This window comes from Rhopilema esculentum, chromosome 21 (assembly GCF_057945365.1).
Source record: "Rhopilema esculentum isolate cy_ngs chromosome 21, ASM5794536v1, whole genome shotgun sequence".
NCBI lineage: Eukaryota > Metazoa > Cnidaria > Scyphozoa > Rhizostomeae > Rhizostomatidae > Rhopilema > Rhopilema esculentum.
Window position 1 is genome coordinate 1998867 of NC_142835.1, and position 19992 is coordinate 2018858.

Consider the following 19992-nt stretch of genomic DNA (forward strand, 5'->3'; position numbering starts at 1 on the left):
TACCGTTTGATGAAAAGTTTAGCCACTGAGACAAGCTCTGCTCGAATTTTTATTGATCTTCAATCTACTAGGGTTTATGACTGCCCGCACCATTGATAAATCCTGTGTCATTAATGGTGTTCAATTCAAAAAAGACATGGCTGTCCTCATACCGGTTTACGCCTTGCACCGGGACGAGAAATACTGGTCCGAACCAAACGCTTTTAAACCGGAGAGATTCCTTCCAGAAAATAAGGAGTCCATCAACCAATTCGCTTATTTGCCTTTTGGCGATGGTCCCCGAAACTGCATTGGAATGCGATTTGCACAGATGGAGATAAAGACGATTCTTGTCAGAATGCTGCAGAAGTATCGCATGGTGCGTGGTCCTGAGACACCTGTGCCTTTGAAGATCCAACCAAGAGCCGTGCTATCACCGGCTGAGCCTGTCTGGATACGATTTGAGAAGAGAGAGTAGACTTGAACACGTCAGCTCGTTTTTACAAAAATCCAGCTGAAAATAGAATAGCTTCTTAGTCTTATATTTGAGCATGCTTGCATAATATGCAGCAATACTTGAACACATTTAAAACGTGAAGAAGTTTGATTGTAACACATTGGATAATCTTATCTTTTCTTTAGCTCAAGAACACTGTGATTAATATACGAGCACTTATTTGGCAGTTTTTTGTGATTTTATTTTTTACTTTTATTTTGAAAGAATTGTCACATTTTTTTCAAAACGTGTTTTTCAGTGAAACCTGTCTTCATACTCATCATATGTTAATTCCGTTAAAGTGCCTTTGCCACTTTACTATGCAATTACAACGATAATAAGAGATGCCACTTTAAGATAATAAGAGATGACCAGACAAGTCGGTCGTATCAAACTTTTGTCGAGTTCTCGACACCCTAAATAAGCATTGGCACCTCTATAAAAAAGTTAGCTTGGGGGGGCCTGACCCCCAGGCCCCCCTGCCAGGCCGCCACTGGAGTACAGCATAAAATAGCTAATGCAGTTTTGGGTAAATGATTGAATTTTAGACAGATTTTAAAAGGCCTGTTTTCCGGCTAGAGATTCCGGCTAGAGATTTAAAAGGCCTTTTTTTAAAGGCTAGAGATTTTCTATTTTCCGACGAATTTTAAGACAGGGTCGATGAAAATCGTATATTTTGTCTAATATTTCGAATTCTCCGACAAATTTTGGATTTGCCGACTTTTCCGACAAAATTGTCGCAGCCACTGCGCCCCTGTTCGGGCACTTTGAATAGAAACCTGTTTAACGATGCACTAACTAAATCCATGTAATATTCAAATTATATATCATATGACCTCGAATAGGGAAATGATGCCCCCGGCCATAAGGGTTGAGGGCGAGGGGTACCCTTGGTCCCAGAGCCTCAGAAAGTCATAGGATGAAGAACGGGGAAAGGAATTGCGAAGGAGAATGGAAGAGGAAAGGAGAGAGACGTCTCTCCTCTTTTTCTTCTTCCGTTCTCCTTCCGCACCTAGGGTAGATGAGGGAGGGTACACTCACATACATGACATTACAGAAGGTGCCGTGGAACAGAGTATCCTTTTCAATAAATAATATGGAACATGGAATTATGAAATCCGTTCAGCGGAAGAAATGTTTTAGGTAAGTCAAAAGAGCTTTTCAAGTCGTCAAATCAAGAAAAGAATCATGCATTGATAGTTGCTTCGTTAGTTATTATATATGACATTCCCCGAAGATAAACAAAACTAAGGTGTAAATAAAAGAACCAGGCCCAAAGTCAGAAAAACATTACGGCCCCACGGCCACTGGCCGGAGGAAGGTTGTTGAAACAAAAGGAAATTGAAGAAAGTGAAAAAAATTTGGAAACTTGAGGAAGTTGAACAAATCGTATTACCATTTTTTCAAAGTCAGGCAACAGATCAAGTGATATTTTTAAACCTGAATATGTTTGTAGAACTGCTTTGCATTGTAAAATTCAGGCATTAACTTTTTATCATTTAATATATATATTTAGATTATGACACGCTTTTGTTGCTAATTGATAAAAGCTTGTAACTTTTCACCTATCTCAAAAAGTCCATAATCGAGAACAAGCTACGATTTTTTAAGATGTTTTGGAAAAACAGTATTGCAAAGAAATGATCAATTTTACCCGTAGTTTTAATCTGCGGCACAGTCCGTTTGCTAAAAAAGCTTTCAGCTTGTGTATGTTCATTAAAAAGTAAGGCTGCATCTGTAAAAATTGCTTCAAAGAGTGGGTTTTTCAGCGCATGTCACGGGTAGTAACAACTGTGCCGCTTCGGGTAGCGACTTTATCATGTGCTTATCCCGCTATACAGATCTAAAGGGCTGACAGGCCTATTTGACTAAAGAATCACATGATTTTGTTTTATCAGTTAAATTCGTATTCCCCCTCCCCCCAAAAAGGGGCTGCTTTGCGTCGGTCCTGTCTAAGTATCAGTGGCGTAGCCAGCCAAATGACAGTGGTCATGCTCTCTCCTCAAATTTTAAAAAAATGTGGGTGTGGCTAAATTCTGTCACGCCCAATTTTTGAGTTCATGAGCTCTATTTGGTCAAAAAAGTTTAAGGCTTGTAACTAATGAAACAATTCTGATGAACCTTTGGAATGAATGAGCTTTTCTCATTGCTTTGCAATTATCTTATTACACCATGTTAAATCATGAAATGTTTGTTGGTAATTTCTATAGACAAAGTTCTGACAATAACTAAACAGAACTTATTAAAGACATTAAAAAACATTGGTTCTGTCTAATAGATAAAGTTAGTTTAGATCAAATATTGTGTTGTTCTCCTAGTTTTTTTTTTCAATTTGGAGGCTTGAGTTCATTTGTAAAGTTTAGTTATAAGCTCATATTTGTAAATGAAACAATAAATCACATGAAACTAAATGGAAAGCTTTTTGGTCATTCTCATTCACAAGATAACACAAGACGGTTCTGATTGTGCCATTTGGAAGTGGCATTACTAGCCTTTGTTCTCTCCTGCATCACTCCTATTGTTAGGCATGACCAAATATTGCGAACCAGCGTTATGGGCATGACTAAAACACAGGGTTTGGTCATGATGCTCATACTTATAGGCATGATTAAATTAGAAACCCTCTGTTTTAGTTATGCCCGACAACAGAAGAGCGCCTTCGCAGGGCTTGCATGAACCATAGGGCTCCAAAGGCGAATGGCCTTCAGCTATTACATTGGAGAATAGGACTTTATTCTTACGAAAATAAATATTTTTGAAAAATGTTATCTCTGGAAAAAGCTGGTCATGCCCGACGTGACAAGCATGACTGCTAGCTAGGATAGAGAACAGGATTAGATTGTATCTCATAGTGCTAAGCATCGAGAATGAAGTTTCAATGACCGCCAACTTTCATCAATAGAAAATTTTACAAGAACAACTTACTTCAGACAATAAAATGTAGCGAAAAACAGTGACAACTTAATGGCTGAGCGGATGACAACTGAAATTAAGCTAAATATACTATTCCAAAAGCTACATCAATCGAAGCTAAGTGTCAAGTAGAGTCACATGACAATCACATGACACATATTGATGAATTAATTGCTTTGACATTTATCACGACCTTATTGCCGAGTAATGTTAGTTTTTGTGTAGATGCTTGAATGTTATGTATATATTTCACTTCTAAACACATTGTCTCTTCTTTGTGTTGTTGGTGTTTGTCAACAGATTTAGAGTTTTAGAGTAATTGTTTAAAAATTTGAAGAATAATTCAATTGCAAATTAAGCGCAACGAGCAATGAATCGAGATAAGTCAGCCTATGTTTACAACAACACGCTAATGGCGGATGTTGTCTTTTTGCCCACCACGGCAACAAATAGGGTCACGTGACAGAAAATGTGACGTCAGCTGAAACGACCCTATTAGACAAAAATAAAATGAGTTGAAATGTGTTCTTTTCGAACTATGAAAGCCCAGAATGTATCATTCTTTAATTTCTTACTAACACGAACCGTCTAATTGGTATTTCACAGGTGTTGAGTCCATGTTAATAGTGAGGTTGTTCATCAAAACATTTGTATCGTACAAAATTTGTTACATTTTAAATGGAGAAAAATAGAGCTTTATTCAGTGTTTTGACAGAAGTCTCTGATCGTCCATTCTCAGCTACTAATATGCAACAAAGGTCCGTAAATTTATTAACACTGTAACACGATATACTTGATCATAAATACGATGCTTCTGTATAACATTCAGAATCTTTGAGAAGTTTTTAAACAAATATTCCTAGAAGGGGCGTTTTCCCAACTCTCCGGGAGCCAGAAGGACATGACCCCCGTTTCTTGAATCACCCTTGGGCCAAAGATGGCTCTCGAGAGCTTTGCTGATTCAGCAATTTTAAAGTTCAAGCTGTTGTTCAAAGTAGAAATCTGAGCATTTCCGGTCCAGTATTATTTTCCGCTTATTGGTTCCTACGATCTGCACGGCCCAAGAAACAGCAAGCAGAGCCAGGAAACCTTCAAAAAGAGTAATTCTGCTAAGAAAAGTCGGGGTTTGATCAAGAGGAAGGTGCACAATAACGAACACCAGAGGTAAGTTTGTCTATATCCGGTCCGTTTATTATTATTATTCCTGTGCCCTCTCGATCTCCGATTCCCAGTGACACCAAAGAACTCACATTCACTAGGCCTGTCGTTTAGTTTCTTTATCACAGCTATCTTCTTCCATTTACTCTACTTCTTCTGATCTCTAAGCATTAACTATCCGTATTCATACGTTTTTTTTATCGAGAATATTCGAAAAATTTGTTCTATTTTTATCATATTGCATCACATTACGTCATATTCGAATGTTCCACAATTTTCTACCGAATCAATGATAAAGAGGCACCGAAGGCGATATTTCTGACTGGATATAATATGTGTTGTTCTGAGTGAGGCAAAATCACTCAACTGGCAAATGGACGATCCCGTATAAGGGCTCAGTACGGGAAATTGCAAGGCGGACGAAAAAAACCTACATTTTTGAATTTCGAAAGTTTTAAGCTCTAAATTGTTTTGGTAAACGAAGTCTCAAGATTTATGAAAAATTTTTCTGGCTGCGGCGTTCGCAAAGGCACTGGCTTAGGCAATGTTTGCGTTGTCAAGAAAATTGTTTTTGGGTTTATTCGAGAAAAATCATTTATATGAGTTGATATCGCGATTATTCTCGGTTTAATTCCTACGCGGAGACCCTTTAGTTATGATAAAAAAACCTTTATCTCAGGACAAACATTTTGGGCTTTTGGTGCATCAGCCCTTGTCTTGCCTGAGCAATGATGCAATTTATTGTCGGTGTTTGATTCCAGGGAAAAAATTGCCTTAGATTTTACCCCGTTAATCAGACTGATACACCTGTCACACAGTCGAACGTTTGTTTGAGAAGAAGTGAGGCTAGAGAAGGCAGGAGGAAGTATGTAACGTGATATGGGCAGAAGGAGAATCTAGTACAATGTAGCTTGCGTGCAGACTCTACGGAGGAGAAAAAATCCAGAGGATGAGGAAAGTCAGCCATGTGGTCCATTAACAGCGGAGTTGCTTGATAAACAAGGGATTTTCTTTGGTTGGTTGGAGCACTGTAATATAGGTTTTTTAGATCTTTAAAATACTTACTAAGAGCAAGTTCTTGATCAGGTATTAGCTTTTCGACACCCATCAACGCAGAAACGAGATTTAATCCTTCAACGAATGTTTCTTGGTCCCAATCGTGCTCACAAACTCTGCTCAAAGGTTCTGATCCTCCTGAGGAGGCCATCTTTGCTCAGGTTAATGATGAAAATTGTTCCTCCAATCAGATTTGGTTCCTCAGATCTCAAGAACCTGCACGTGACCCAAGACAAGAAAAGTGCCTGTGTCGCGCAGACTTTCCTCACCCTCTGGATTTTTTTCTCCTCCGTAGAGTCTGCACGCAGGTTAGGTTAATTGGGCCTAATCGATACTCGGATGATAAATTTTATAAATGTCAAAGATCACTGCCAATTACACAAAGTCAATAATTAAAATTTATTAAAATTAGGGTTATATATTTCATATTGAATTGATGATATTGCATTTGAAAAACTATTCAAGCTATACTACTCCGCATTCTAGTTGGAAAACCAAAGCTGCTTAACAACGAACACTTTTAGATGTGTAGAATGGCAGCATTAGTTCATTTTGCTAAAATTTAAATATATATTCAATTAACTAATGCAAAGGAGATTATTTCAATCGTGCGTATCTTTTGATTAGCTTCCTTTTATGGAATTCAGTTCTACAGTAAACAAAGAGTTTTAGGTGGAATAAATTATGAACACAACGTAATAAGGGTTTACCTACTAAAAGCCATTGTCCTAAGTCGAGGCGATGTATGGTTGATAATCAGTGTTCAAAGTCTAAAGGAAAACCACAAGGAAAACAATATGTATTGGCGATCGATGATGTTTAGTAAAAAGCACATCTAGGCCCAGTTGACGGTTGGTTGAATGTGCAACTAAACTTGTGGGGAAAATGTAACAGGGAAATGTAATTCCTCCACTTAATTTTTTCTGTCAATAAAAAAATTTTGGTTAAAAGCGAGTCCTTTGATTTTGGAAACAGAAAAGAGTGGGAATTATCGGACCTGGCTTCACTGTCAGTGCAACGAGACGATTCAGCCGGCATTGGATGTAGGAATAAACAAAGCATATATCCACTAAGGTTCGTAGATGCAAGAACATTTCATAACAACACAAAGATAAGTGGTGTGGTGTTTGAGGGCCTGTTTATATGAGCAAATTTATCCCACTTCTCAGCCCATAATCTGGCAGGTGAGACGAAATCATCGAATGTTTACATGCAGATTCTTTCCCACCTTCCATTTGTAAATGGAGAAAATCATCCCACCTTCCAGCCTGTGTGCTGACATTTGGAATAAAATTTGTTCGCGTTTACACGAACACTTCATCCAATCTTCCAGCTTTATCCCACCTTCCTGCATTTATATGGAAAAAATCATCCAACCTTCCTGTGTGCTGACAAGTGGGACAAATTTTAATAAGCACCTCTAATAAGCACCACTGGTGATGGAAACTGCCTTGACTTTGCATGCTTGTTGGTGATGTATGGGCATGACATTTCAATTTGCTTTTAAAGGCATTGACATCAGTTGAACTCATTTGTATTCAGCACTTTCTCACGTCATTAATCTTTTTTGTGAGGGAGAATCTTCCCAAATCTCTCCTACCATGTTTGCAAAACGCAAAATTGTTGAAGTACAAAATCATTTCAGCAAGAAAATTAGAATTATGAATAGTGCATTGTGTTAGAAGCTGAGCCTAATCGAGGATCCCGTGGATTTCGTCCATTTGTCTGTATGATGGCATTGTCAACGGTGGTAAAACATCCAATTGTGTCATGCTTTTCTGAGATTGGAACAAAACATACTGCCTGGCTGATGAATGTGTTGCTAATTCCCCAAGCTGATTGCATACTAGGTAAGGAACCAATTTATCTTTTACGGAACAAATCTGGTGGGAAAAGAAAATCTATGGTTCCAGCTGGTTATTGAATAATTGGTCATTTTAAACAGTCCACATCCAGAGACCATTTAAACAGCTACAAAAAATCCAAGATTTTGTCATTAAAATAAATCAAGATTGGTTTTGTGAACTCATCAAAATTTCATACTACAGCATTCACGATTTATATGGTAATGTTTATGCTAGAATCTGAATGGCTTTTATCGAGAAAACATCTAGACTAGCTTAACGTTGCTGATTGGATACGTAACAATAGGTCTATTGTCTAGTGCAACCAATGGGAAATTTGTATGGCCAGCGAAATGCGCCGGGACATTGTGCCCTTCAAACTAGAAAATAGAAAGTCACATGTTGTGTTATACTGCTGTGTTATACTGCTAAGCAGTGAAATTGGGAGCAAAAAGTCTTTCTTTCTCAGGTCCAAGTTCAGTATCGGTAGTTTTGTAGTAAATTTTCAATGAGAATCACCTTTTCAAAATGATTTCGTTCTATGCACACAAGAAGCGCCACGAATGAACAAAGTCAGCAAAACATGTCAGATATTCGAACTTTTTCTCACGAATGACTAAACTCGCTCAAATTGGGAGCCGCACACGGAAGCATTGTGCTTAAGAAAATTGTCTCATTCGTGGCATTTGGCTCAGCAAAATGTTCTTATGTGCACCTGTCTTGAGCATGCTTACAACCAAAAGCAATATAGTTTATTGTAAAGTTCCAAATGTTTTCCTATATCTCTTTGTCACATGTAACAATTCCAAATTTGATGCCCTCGTTTTCTATCAACCATCTACGCAGAAGCAGTCCAGGATGGATGCTGTATCTGATGTGCTAACTGCTGTGAAGGAGCATTGGATTATTACGTCATTGATGCTGGTCACTGTTCTGATGTATTGGCATTATGTAGTGAATTTCACTGCACTGAAGAAGCTCGGCATTCCAGGGCCTACGCCTTTACCTCTGATTGGTAACAGCATGACATTCATTTGGAATAGCAAAACGGTTCATAATTTCTTTTGCGAAGCTGGCAAGAAATATGGTAGTATATATGGGCTATACTTTTTGAAACAACCAATGATCATTGTAGCGGAGCCTGATATCATTAGACAAGTGCTGGTTAAGGAATTTGACAAATTTCACGACCGACCGGTAAGTTTCGAACTGCATATATGCAGCTATATTCGGGTGATATTTATATGATTAATAACTGATGTTTCATGTCATAAAATTATTGTGGTGTCACTTTTGACTTTATATCCACTTTGATCGTTGGATCTTTTTTCTGTTTGATGAATGGTAAATTATTCTAAAAACGATGACATCTTGAAATGCATTGTAGTGTGACAAACGTCTTCTATTCAAACATAAAAAAAGACACAATCCCAGAAATTTCAACAAAATCTTATGTACTTTAAGTTAAATAGCACCAAATTATTATCAAGTGTTAACATTACTTTATGTTACTTTTTTAATCGATAATAAGTAATATTGTTGCCATATATTATAGAAAGGTGGACTGGAGTTTCCTGAGCCTTTAAAAAGCATGATGTCTGAGGTCAAAGGTCAAAGGTGGAAGGACATTCGCAGTATTATGACCCCTGCCTTCACCTCTGGCAAACTCAAAGGCATGATGTACATTATGAACGAAGCTGGGGATACTCTTCTAAAGAAAATAGAAAAAGCAGCGGCAGAAAAGCAAGCAGTCGATATTCACGAGTCAGTACTTTTGCTTCATTTTATGTTTCTGTTTTTTGTCAGGGGATCTTGAAAAATACAATGTGACGAACCAACTGAACGTTTTCTCTATTTGCATCAAGGCAAGGTGATATTCTTGTCAATTTTATAACAATGTTTCTTTTTGTAAGAATATTCGCCAATTAAACACTTTGATAACGTGCTTTAAAGATTTGTTGACGTTATTCTACTTTAACAAAAAACCCCTTTTAATTCAATCAGGCTAAATCCGTTTGTTGAATCCATGTAGCTCACTTCACAAACTTGCATAATTAAACTTGCATACTTAATTAAACTTCACAAAATTTTTTGCTGAGGTGTTAATTACTACAAAAAGAACTTTTATTGCTTAAATTAAAATAACCTATATTGATACATTAATCTAAAATGGTAAAAGTTCATGAGCGAATGACAAAAGTATAAATTTCAGTACACAAACAATGTTTTTGTTTCAGATGGCAGCAGTCAGTAACGATGGAAGTGATTCTTTCAGCCGCTTTTGGAACTCTTTCTGAAGCACAGACAAACCCAAACGACAAAGTCACGACTTATGCCAAGGATGCAATGTCTCCAAGGCCATGGCCATATATTGCTCTGATGGTGCCTTTTATCGGGAAGAAAATATCCAAGTCAATAATGTTTTCCCGCTTCGGATTCAACTGGTATCCGATGATAGATATTGCAAAGAAGATACTCAAGCAAAGGCGACAAGTTCAAGGGACAACAAGAAATGTATGTCATATTGTTCTAATCTAATTTGTTCTATTTGTTTTCATTAGAAACAAGTTTTGCACCATGTACAGGCAAGGACGCCGAAGCACGGGGACCAAAGAGGTGCATGGAGGTACCCCTTTTTGGCGCTTCCCCCAGCCCTATGACCTTTCCAACGTCTCTATGTACATTATGTTTGAAAACCTCCTGTTAGAAAATCTTTCCATATCATATCGGACGTGGACAAGAAAAAAGCCACACCTTGGTGCAACAGGGGGCAAGGCTTTATTTCTTTCCAGTACTTTGTCGCTCGCAAGGCACCCGTCCAGCTAATAGGCATGGGCCGGAAGGCCCAGAACACATCAGTCCAACCCAAGGGGCATCTGTTTATTCTGACACCCAAGCAAAGATATTTGTAGTCTTTCCGAGGCTAATCTTTCTTATATTTTCAGAGGCTATAGGGTACCCGCGTAGGGTGCTTTATTGGTTCTTTGCTGTCTAATTTGACACTCGGTTTATTCTAAAGAGAATAACGTTATTGCTAAAAGGCTGTTTTGATTTCTTTTTTCTTTTAGTAATAATGCTCTTCCATAATATTAAAATATTTCATGCTAGCGGCCTGATCATCAACCCATCGAATTATCTCATCAAAGTTTTTCCCTGCTTTTGTATATATATTGTAGTAACGAACCTGCGGTGTACGAACGGGGGAACTTAGCCTAGCATAAGCACAATGTAGCTTGTATCTTGGCTGTTGTATCTCGTGAGAGACGTCTGAAGGTTTCATCTTAATAATATCATTGTTTTTCTTGATTTAGGATGTGCTGCAAAACATGCTGAAATCCCAGCACCCCGAGAAAAAGGGTCATCAGCTCACAGAGAATGAACTAATCGCCCAAATGGTTCTATTCCTACTAGCTGGGTACGACACTTCAAGCAATGTTCTTTGCCTTACTTGCTATCACCTTGCTTTATACCCAGAAATCCAAGATAAAGTGTACGAGGAGGTCATGCGTATTTGTGAATCAAAAGACACGACTACATATGACGAAATTAAAGAAATGGTTTATTTGGAAGCTTGCATTTCAGAAACACTACGTCTTTACCCACCAGGTGAGTTTTTTAATTTTGATTGTCGTAACTGTTAGGTCTTCGGTGGCCGCTTTGTCCTACATTTAGAAGCAAGATTTGTTTATTTACAAAGAAAAAACAAAATAAGCTTCAGAATGCTATAGAGAAATGATTGCCGTTTGATGATAAGTTTGTCCATGAAAGAGGTACTGACGCAAATTTTTGCATGCGAAGATTCCAACGATAATTTATGCTGATAAGGTTGGGGGCTCATGATACCCGAAAACATCTTTCGTTTTTCTGTACTCGCTGTGGAAGTCAAGTTTCGAGACTCTAGAAATTGGGATATATATTTTTGATATCCCACTTCTTTTCTGGTCTGCTACGCAGAAACAAAGGGATTGACGTCATTTGACAGTTCTCGGTCGGGGCTTGTTGCCCGGGCTGGTTCAATCGGTGGCCGTCGTTTCTTTTCTTTCGCGCGTAAAGGTAGATGGGGATGCAATGGATTGTTTTAGGGTAGGTGGAAGTGAAAAAAACATCTTCGGTCTTTGTCGCTGGTATAAACGAGCAATTATAGTTCCTGTCTTACGATACGTTCGCACCCTCGCATCATTTCTCGCACCATGGCTTTTACCGAAATCATACCCTCAAATTTCTTCCCCAGTTTCGTTTGACGCAAAAATTTTGTTCCCACAAAGTACATTATCTCTACATAGACCGACCTCCATGCATTCAGGAAATTACTGAATTATTACAATTTTCGGGTTAGTGTCTCTTTAAGACAAGCTAAAGACTCCTATAAATTTTTATCAATTTTCAATCTACTAGGGTTGTTGGCTAACCGCACTATTGACGAATCTTGTGTCATAAACGGTGTTCATTTCAAACAAGGCATGGGCGTCCTCATACCGATTTACGCCTTGCACCGGGATGAAAAATACTGGCCCGAGCCTAACGATTTTAAACCGGAGAGATTTCTTCCAGAGAATAAGGAATCTATCAACCAATTCACTTATTTGCCTTTCGGCGATGGTCCCCGAAACTGCATTGGAATGCGATTTGCGCAGATGGAGATAAGGACTATCCTTGTCAGAATGCTGCAGAAGTATCGCATGGTGCGTGGTCCTGAGACGCCGGTGCCTTTGAAGGTCCAACCAAGAGCCGTGCTATCACCAGCTGAGCCAGTCTTGATACGATTTGAGAAAAGAGAGTAGACTTGAACGCGAAGAGGCTGGATTGTAACACAAAGGAACTATATAATTTTTACTTTAGCTCAAGAGCACTGTGATAAATATATGAACACTTGGTTGATTTTGATTCTCAAATGTAAAGCCTTTGCAAATAAGTTGCATTGCAGTTGAATGCACTCAGAAGATAGCTTTTCGTGTGCTTTGTAGAAAATGTTTGTGCTAACCAAGGAGAAGAAATTCGAATCTTATGCTGATCTCCTTGCAAATAGGGACGTGTTCAAAAATACGTTTATCGTATCCGAGCACTTTGAAAAAAAGGTTTCAACAATGAACTATCTTAATCCATGTTATATTCAAAATAAACATATGCTAGTGTTAGATATAATGAGATCTGGTCTATTTTAGCATGATTGTTTTATTTTCAGCATTTTTTATTCTTTTGTGACACCCCAAAATCGTAGCTCAATAGGAATTTGCAGGTAAAATCCGTGCGTTGGAAGAAATGTTTTGGGTAATTCAGAAGAGCCTTTAACTTCGTAAAATCAATAATAAGAATATCAAGCATAAGAAAATAGTGTGGGATTCCCCAAGGCTCTTGTTTGCAGCCACTGCTTTTTATCATTTACTTGAATGATTTTGAGCACCGTCTCAAACACCCAAGAGCCAACACGCATGCAGATGATACTGAGATTACAATATCCTCAAATAACCAAACAGTGGTAATAAAGACAACACAAGCTGAGCTACCAAACATCATAAAAAGGATGAGGACTAACAAACTTAGTCTCAACCCCAGTATAACAGAGTAAATAATTATGTATCATCCTCGTAGAAGAAAAATAGAAGAATCGATTCCGCAACTTTAAATAAACCAAGATTTCGAAACAAAATTTCTCGTGGTACAGTAGCAGTTGACGATACCTTAGGTTAGGAAGAATAGTTCACAGGCCTCCTAGCAATAAAAAGGCATCCTCCCACAATAAATGCTTTTCAAGTATGCAAAACCCTTGATGTGGGTCATCCTCTCTATGCTGGCTTGTCGAACACCAAAGTAACAGCCTTTCAGAGGCTGCAAAATCGTGCTGACTCTCCAATTGAACCTACATTTAGCATCTATCAGATGTTCCTAATTGACTAGATGTTCTTGGGTGAATTGGGTGGCATTTTTTAGCTTTATTAGCACAGAACACCGGCATCCTCCAAAGAAGAATCATCCATAATCAACGAACGGCGAGGGAGAGGATCATCCTGAAAATGAAGATTGCATTTGGCCAACTCAGCTTGAAAGATGGTTTGAAGGACAAGTGGCCTTAAACCAATCGTAAGTTAATTTCTTTATTTTCCGGTTCCATTATCTTTACAGTTTACAGCATTTTAAAGCAGAAACTTTCACCGAGGTGAGCCTGGCCTACTGGCCTGAAGCGCAGACTAGACTAGCTTTATAAACAGACCTTGCTGTAAGCTTTCATTAGCTTATTAAGAACATATAGATAATTATAATTAAGATAATTAAGAAAATATGTCCGGAGAGTCTGCAGGATAAATTCACTCAAGGATTATCTATAGGCAAGTATGATACAAGAAATAAACTATACTTGCTAACAAATTCAGACCTTATATATCTGAAATTTCCGACAACAATTCATAAATGTCAAGTGGACTCGCTTCAACTTAGATATGAATTGTACAACAGATTTATATTAAATTTAAACAATATATTTACAATCACATCATATATTTTGTATAATAGAGTTTTGTCCAATATGGCGGGGCATAGCTAGCTTTTGTCCTCTCACGGTCTTCTTTGATGTCTACTGTGAACATAGTCTATTGAAAGGACCATACTGTGAATAAAAACCAATGATAAACGATTGCGTTTTGCTAAGTACCCAGATCCCTTAGCCTAGCCTGTGCTCCAAACCCCTACTTCCAGTACTGTAGCCATGTTTGTCACCTTTAGGAAACCACAAATACATAAAATGAATGCTTCATGAACTCCTCGCTGTTTTGAAGATCACCCAACTCAGCCACATAGCTGTAGATGTCAGCTACGGTGGGCAAAATCGAGCAAGAGCCATACCTGAGGGGGCAGGCTTTGAAACAAGAGGGCAGATATAAAACAAACAGATATATTTGGACTAACTCAAGTACACGGAATTATAATTATGCCAGCTTTTCAAAATATCATTTGTAAAAAGTGTAGACAAAGGGAGCAAGTTGTTGTCAAAGTTTTCATTTGGGGAGGCACAGCACCCCCCCCCCTCCGCCCCCTGCAGCTACGTGGCTGGGCCAACTATGCTCACCTGCTATGGCAAGCCTTTTCCCAACCCTTAATCCATACTATTTTTACGCCGTATCTTTCTAACTTGTTTATGATTTCCATCAGCCTGGTGAAGTTGAAAAGTTTTGGGTGGAAATTACAAACTTACATTGCCTAAACTCAACGATGGCGGAACAAGGGGGCAGACGGGGCAGCTGCCCTCCTCCTGTCGTTCGTTTCAGTAGTCGCTACCCGGGAAACAATAACTTTGTACTGCAACAAGTACATAAAATACATAATATTTATAAGAACCATTAAGTTGAAGTTCAGGCTGGCTGTTCTTAATTTATCCAAATACGCTGATAAAACACCCCTAGATGGCAAAAAACTCATCGTTTTTCTGATGAAATTTTCTTGAACGGATGGAATAACCCTAACCCAGCTCTCGTGAACATGATTAGCAAATGTAATACAAAAGTCTTCTTTGTTTAGTAAAGAGCACGGAATCGAGGGTGAATTTTTAAGGCAGCAAACAATTTTGTTCTTTTGACCAGTTTTAAGGCTCGAGTTCTCATAAAAATTTGCTTATAAAAAGAGTGTCGCTTTTGCTACCATGGGTATAAAAGCCATGGTGAAAGAAATTTTTGAACAGTGATCGGACATAAGTCCCCTCTCGTCCTACTACCCATTCTTTCAACGACTCTTTCCAGGGTAAGATTTCGCCTGTAAACCTAAAAGCATTCAGAAGTTGGAAACATAGCAACATGAGATATTTTCCGAGGCTGTAAACAACGTCCCTTGTCTACCAGAATTTCAATATGTGTTTCTGTGTGATCCTGCTCAATACGCAAAGTAGCATTTAGCGACAACCAGCGCTCGTCATAAAATTAAGGCGTTAGGGCATTTTCCCCTGATGAAAATTATCTCTTTGAAAAACTGCAAGGCAGAGAAAAGTTAAGAGTTGTAACCTGAAAGAGCATTACGCGAAAAATGCACCCTGTAGTCTTGTTCTTGTTCATCCTCTCTTTTTTCCCGCTGTCAATGGTTTCATTTTATTTGGATGATAAGAGATACGTCTTTTTATTGACAAATAGATTATGAATTTTGAAGGCCAATTTTATTTATTTAGTGGAAATCCAGCCTTAACAACTATGATAGTATGATTAAATTCTGAAAGCCTTATATGAAATGCCAGCATTGCAAGATCAAATCTTACTGGCATTTGTGATTAACATAGAACCACTATCGGGAAGGACAAAATAAAGCAATATAAATTCTCAGCTTATAATAAAGCAATATTTTGTTTTTTCCCTGAATTCAACTGTTTAGGAACTTACCAAAACACTATACAGGCTTTGGGGTAAGGCCCCCACGCCCACCCCAAACATTGCTCAAAAAGTAGATTGTCAACACATATTGTTCTCTAATATATTAGAGTTTGTTCTCTTAGTTTCTTTTGCTTTTGCTAAACAAAAGTGTTGTAGAAATATAAGTAAAGCCAATTTTCAGCGTATGCTTACAACGGTAGCATTTAATGGGTAACAGAAATTTTCAAAAAAGATGTTCGTGCCTTGTGATGGCAAAGCACAGCTTTGACCGTTTGACAAAACCCCCAAAAGCGCTACCAAAAATGTTTTTCGTTGCTATCAGATAAGTAAAGTTTCTAGAAGAGTGTGACTGCTTAGTGTTGGATAAAATCGTAAAAACGTCCCAACCCAACACGTGCTTTATCGATCGAGCACATACCCCTTCTTCATATACCCTTTCTTTCATTTAAATTCGGGGCTTATGGTGTTAACATTAAACTTGGGGAAAGGGTAAACAAATTTTCTTGCTATCCATCCAGCATTGTATGTAGTTGGATGGATGCAAGTTTTGATTCGTTTCCCGCGGTACCTGTAACCAAGACAAAGTTGTTCAATAGAAATTAGAAATAGAAATTTATCACTGGAAACAAATAAACGACTTGATCAAAAGAGATGAAAAGATTTATAACGAGATGATCCCAATGAGACACATTTTAGCTCCGAGGCAAGAAGCTTTTGTTATACTTCACAGCTTCTTTCCCATCAAGTTTCTTTTCTCGCGCCATAGAACTCGTTATCTCTTCTTCCTCGCATCTATTACTTATTACGGAATTCCTTTGATTCAATTTCAAAATTATTATGGTTGAAAATAATGAGTGTATTCTTCACCAAATTTCCTATAAATAAAGGCTGCAGAAGCAGACTCTAGTTTGCCCACAGCATCGAAGGCGTCGTCTGAGGTAAGTACTATGTCTTCTCCGATGTTGAAGTTAGACAGCCAGCATTCAATATTTTCCTTATGTAAAAACATCCATCAGACTTGCAATTCACGGTGAAATTTTGCATTTCTTATTCCGTTTCAATGATTACAGATTCTTTTATTTCAGAATTGCTGAAAAATGAAGGTTTTTGCCGTGCTTCTTCTTCTTGGGATCGTGGTCAGTGCGTTCGGTAAGCAATTTGCTGAATAATGTTTGTAATTCTAGATGACATAATGTAGGAACGATCATTTCTAATTATACCTGTCTTGGAAATCCTAGACATTCATGAAATTCATTGGTAGTCGTGGAAAAACACCGTTTGAAAGATTTTTCAAGCTAGCATTTTTTAAAATGTAGAGCTTAGTTTCTTTATAGACTCAAATGTCAAGTATTCTTTCTTTTTATCAGCTGACCCGATACAACTTGATGACGACTCCGCAGAGAGCGTAGACCTCTTGGCCGACGAAGGAGATGCGCCCGATGAGAATGAAGCTGTTGATGAGGATCCTGCAAGTGAAGACAACACTGAGGCCAACGATGATACAGAAGGAGATGTAGAGGAAGATACAGAAGAAGACCCCAAGGAAGTCGAGTCTGACAATGTCGAAGACACAGAGCTGACTGACGAACAAGGTGAGTTTATTGGCTCTGTACGAGTAACATATAGAAGGCCAAGTCATGGTAACCACTATTTCCTCATGTACGCCTGCCGCCATAAACAAATTCCAGTGTTGCATGGATAGCAAAGGTCGCTTTTTTAATTTCCTTCGTGGTTTTTTTTTCAGAGGACCCAGCTCGTAGAAGAACACGTCTGTGTTCTGTGCGCCGTTCACATAACTGCTACTATTATAGAAGATGGTCCAGCTTGAGTAGAAGACGCTGCTCATGCCCTCGCTGCCCAAGACGTTATCTTAGAAGGTGCGCTAGAAGGTTCCGCAAGTGCTCTGGCCGTGGCCGTCGACGACGCTGTTACAATGTGGCACGTTGCTTCTGCAAACGTGTTGTAAATTATTGCAAGTTTGGCTATTGTATCCGACGTAGAGTTTGCAGAAGAGTTGGCAAAACAATCAGATGTTTCTATCTACCATGTCCTTGCAGGTGTCGTAGAGGATACACACGTCGTTGCTTTCGCAATCGATGCGTTTGCAGAAGGCAACCTGTAAGGTATTGCAGATCGAACAAGTATAACCCTTGTTGGCGCAGAGTTTGCAGGATTGTACCTCTCAGAGTTTGCAAGAAATTCGGCAAGTGGCGCAGAAGAGTTTGCTGGATGACCAGGAGGCTCAAATGTTTCGGTGTCCGCGGATGTCTTTGCAAGTGTCGCAGAGGATACATACGCAGATGCTTTTTCCATTACTGCAAGTGTAGCCGCCACAGAGGTTGATCAATTTACAGGTATGCAGTAAATCCACTTTCAATGTTTCACGCTTTACATATATACTGGATATGAAATACTTAAACTCTCTTAAGCGCTGAGTTTGAACTATTCTTAGGGATAATATAGCAAAATCCCTGAACAAAATGCAAATGTTCATATGAAAGGGTCAACACAGATTCTGAAATGTCTGTAGCATTCAATTGACGACCTGGGCGTTGAGAGCAAGTATGATGTAAAATCATATACTTTTTTGTATTCAGTTATACCCTAAATATACTTTTCAAATCTCTTGTGCGGGAAACATTCTCAATCTTCCCACCTTAAATATACTCTAACTGATGTCGTAGTATGTCTGTAACTGTTTGAAGTAGCTTTTTTTCTTCTTTTTAGTTTCTGGTGCCAGATGCTTGCATCAACGATGATATCAGAAATTTCTGAACATTTTTTGTATCTTTACTTTCACAACGTCTTTGCACTTTACATTCACACACAGTAAATGAACAGTAAATAATTGCCTATTTCTTTTATTGCATATCTTCTTGAAGCTATCTGAACATGATAATGGACGATCTTCAGGGGTGTAATGGTAGGCAAAACCTCGTCCTCAGCAGAAATTTTCTTCGGATAAGTTAAGGCGTCCAAAAAATTTTAAATCACATGGACAAATTGCTCTATAACCTCGAGGTCTAAAAGGTAAAACACTTATAAAAAATGCAACAAAATGACTTCAAGAAATACTGCAGAAAAGCATTTCCAAAAATGTCTGCTTTGTTCACAAAGGGCCAACTCTTTTATTTTGTCGCAAGCCCTCCAAAATCTTTAGACGATCTTGAATATACGTTATACCATATTCTAAAGACTATGCTTATACACCATTAGCAAGGACTAAATAATAACATCCACTAGATGATGAAATCATGTATTTTCCACTGAAGAAGACAACGAAACTGAGCAAAAATGCAAAAATAAAGAAAAAGATAAAAACAATAGAATTGAACGATTAGCCAATTTTTCTTATGGGCTCTGCTCAAAAATCATATATTTTCAGCAACATGTGCAGTGATGAACTTTATGTGTGTATGCATGTTTGCATGTATAATTTGCCACACTAAACGTATTTACAAGTTACAAAGGTTAAAGCGGTTAAAATACATTAATTTACATTAAAAACAAAAGACGAACACCCCTAATTTCAGTGGCAAGGATAGCATTAAATGGTCTAGCTGACCATAACGATCTCCCTTAGAGCTGCTGGTTTAACAGGTAAAAGAGACGACGGGAAAAAGGTTGATACAAGAATCTGTTACTGCTGTTAGTTACAAACCGCCCCTTAGTAGTAGACATATATGCCATCTTCCCTTTTACTTTGTTTTGGAGAAAATTCTCTTTTATCTTATGTTTGAAGCTGTTGATATTGGAAGTTGATTTTAATACTGATGGAAGACTATTCCATATTTTGGGCCTTAGGTAGGATGGGCATGTTTGTCTAGTATTGCTTTTTCGAAATGGTAGGTCTTGTTTAAACTTTGATTTTCTCGTAGTTCGGTCCTGGTTGATCGGATAAAATAGGGTATGTCTCAGAACTGTACGCTGCTGGGGCCGTTCCTTTGAAAATTTCATATTGTTGACACAGATACATTGGTCTATCCTGTTCTTTGTTGGGAGCCAATTTATAGCCTTGAATGCCGTGATTCCAATATGTGCTGTGTTTTTTAGATTGAGAAAAAAACAAATGCATTTGTTTTGTGCGGCCTGGATTTTTTTGGACAGCCTGTTAACCAACCCAGGATACCAGGAAGAAAAGGCATAATCGAAATGAGGTTAAATAAGAACATTTAAAAACAACCTGCAAAGGGGCTTATCC

At 38.3% G+C, this 19992-nt stretch overlaps 2 protein-coding genes across 9 annotated transcripts in view; both read left to right on the top strand.

Annotated features, from left to right (window-relative positions):
- Window positions 1–19992, top strand: part of LOC135684281 (cytochrome P450 3A17) — a 69948-nt gene that overhangs the window by 27350 nt on the left and 22606 nt on the right. For 2 of the 7 annotated variants that reach the window (XM_089114806.1, XM_089114805.1), the window contains exons 2-6: window positions 8293–8643; window positions 9002–9210; window positions 9684–9960; window positions 10758–11052; window positions 11842–12610. The exons of 1 other annotated variant lie outside the window; for it this stretch is intronic. In XM_089114806.1, the coding sequence (XP_088970932.1) occupies window positions 8305–8643; window positions 9002–9210; window positions 9684–9960; window positions 10758–11052; window positions 11842–12227 (1506 nt within the window). In that variant the 5' untranslated portion in view covers window positions 8293–8304 and the 3' untranslated portion in view covers window positions 12228–12610. 4 more of the 7 variants (XM_065199781.2, XM_065199778.2, XM_065199780.2 and 1 more) reach the window with 4 other exon arrangements.
- Window positions 12760–19519, top strand: LOC148957560 (uncharacterized). Of its 2 annotated transcripts, XM_089114808.1 has the most exons (5): window positions 12760–13524; window positions 16877–16940; window positions 17159–17383; window positions 17536–18145; window positions 18519–19511. In XM_089114808.1, exons 2-4 carry the CDS (start codon window positions 16889–16891, stop codon window positions 18132–18134), a joined length of 876 nt encoding a protein of 291 aa, XP_088970934.1. In that variant the 5' UTR covers window positions 12760–13524; window positions 16877–16888; the 3' UTR covers window positions 18135–18145; window positions 18519–19511. The 2 variants fall into 2 exon arrangements, with proteins under 2 accessions (XP_088970934.1, XP_088970935.1); XM_089114809.1 differs by lacking the exon at window positions 12760–13524 and having other exon boundaries at window positions 18519–19519.

What these genes read in the sequence shown, in the direction of transcription:
- LOC148957560 (XM_089114808.1), top strand. Translation starts at nt 16,889, where the DNA reads ATGAAGGTTTTTGCCGTGCTTCTTCTTCTTGGGATCGTGGTCAGTGCG. An exon ending in GATCGTGGTCAGTGCGTTCG is followed by an intron (nt 16,941 to 17,158) that starts GTAAGCAATTTG and finishes TCTTTTTATCAG; the next exon opens with CTGACCCGATACAACTTGAT. An exon ending in AGAGCTGACTGACGAACAAG is followed by an intron (nt 17,384 to 17,535) that starts GTGAGTTTATTG and finishes TTTTTTTTTCAG; the next exon opens with AGGACCCAGCTCGTAGAAGA.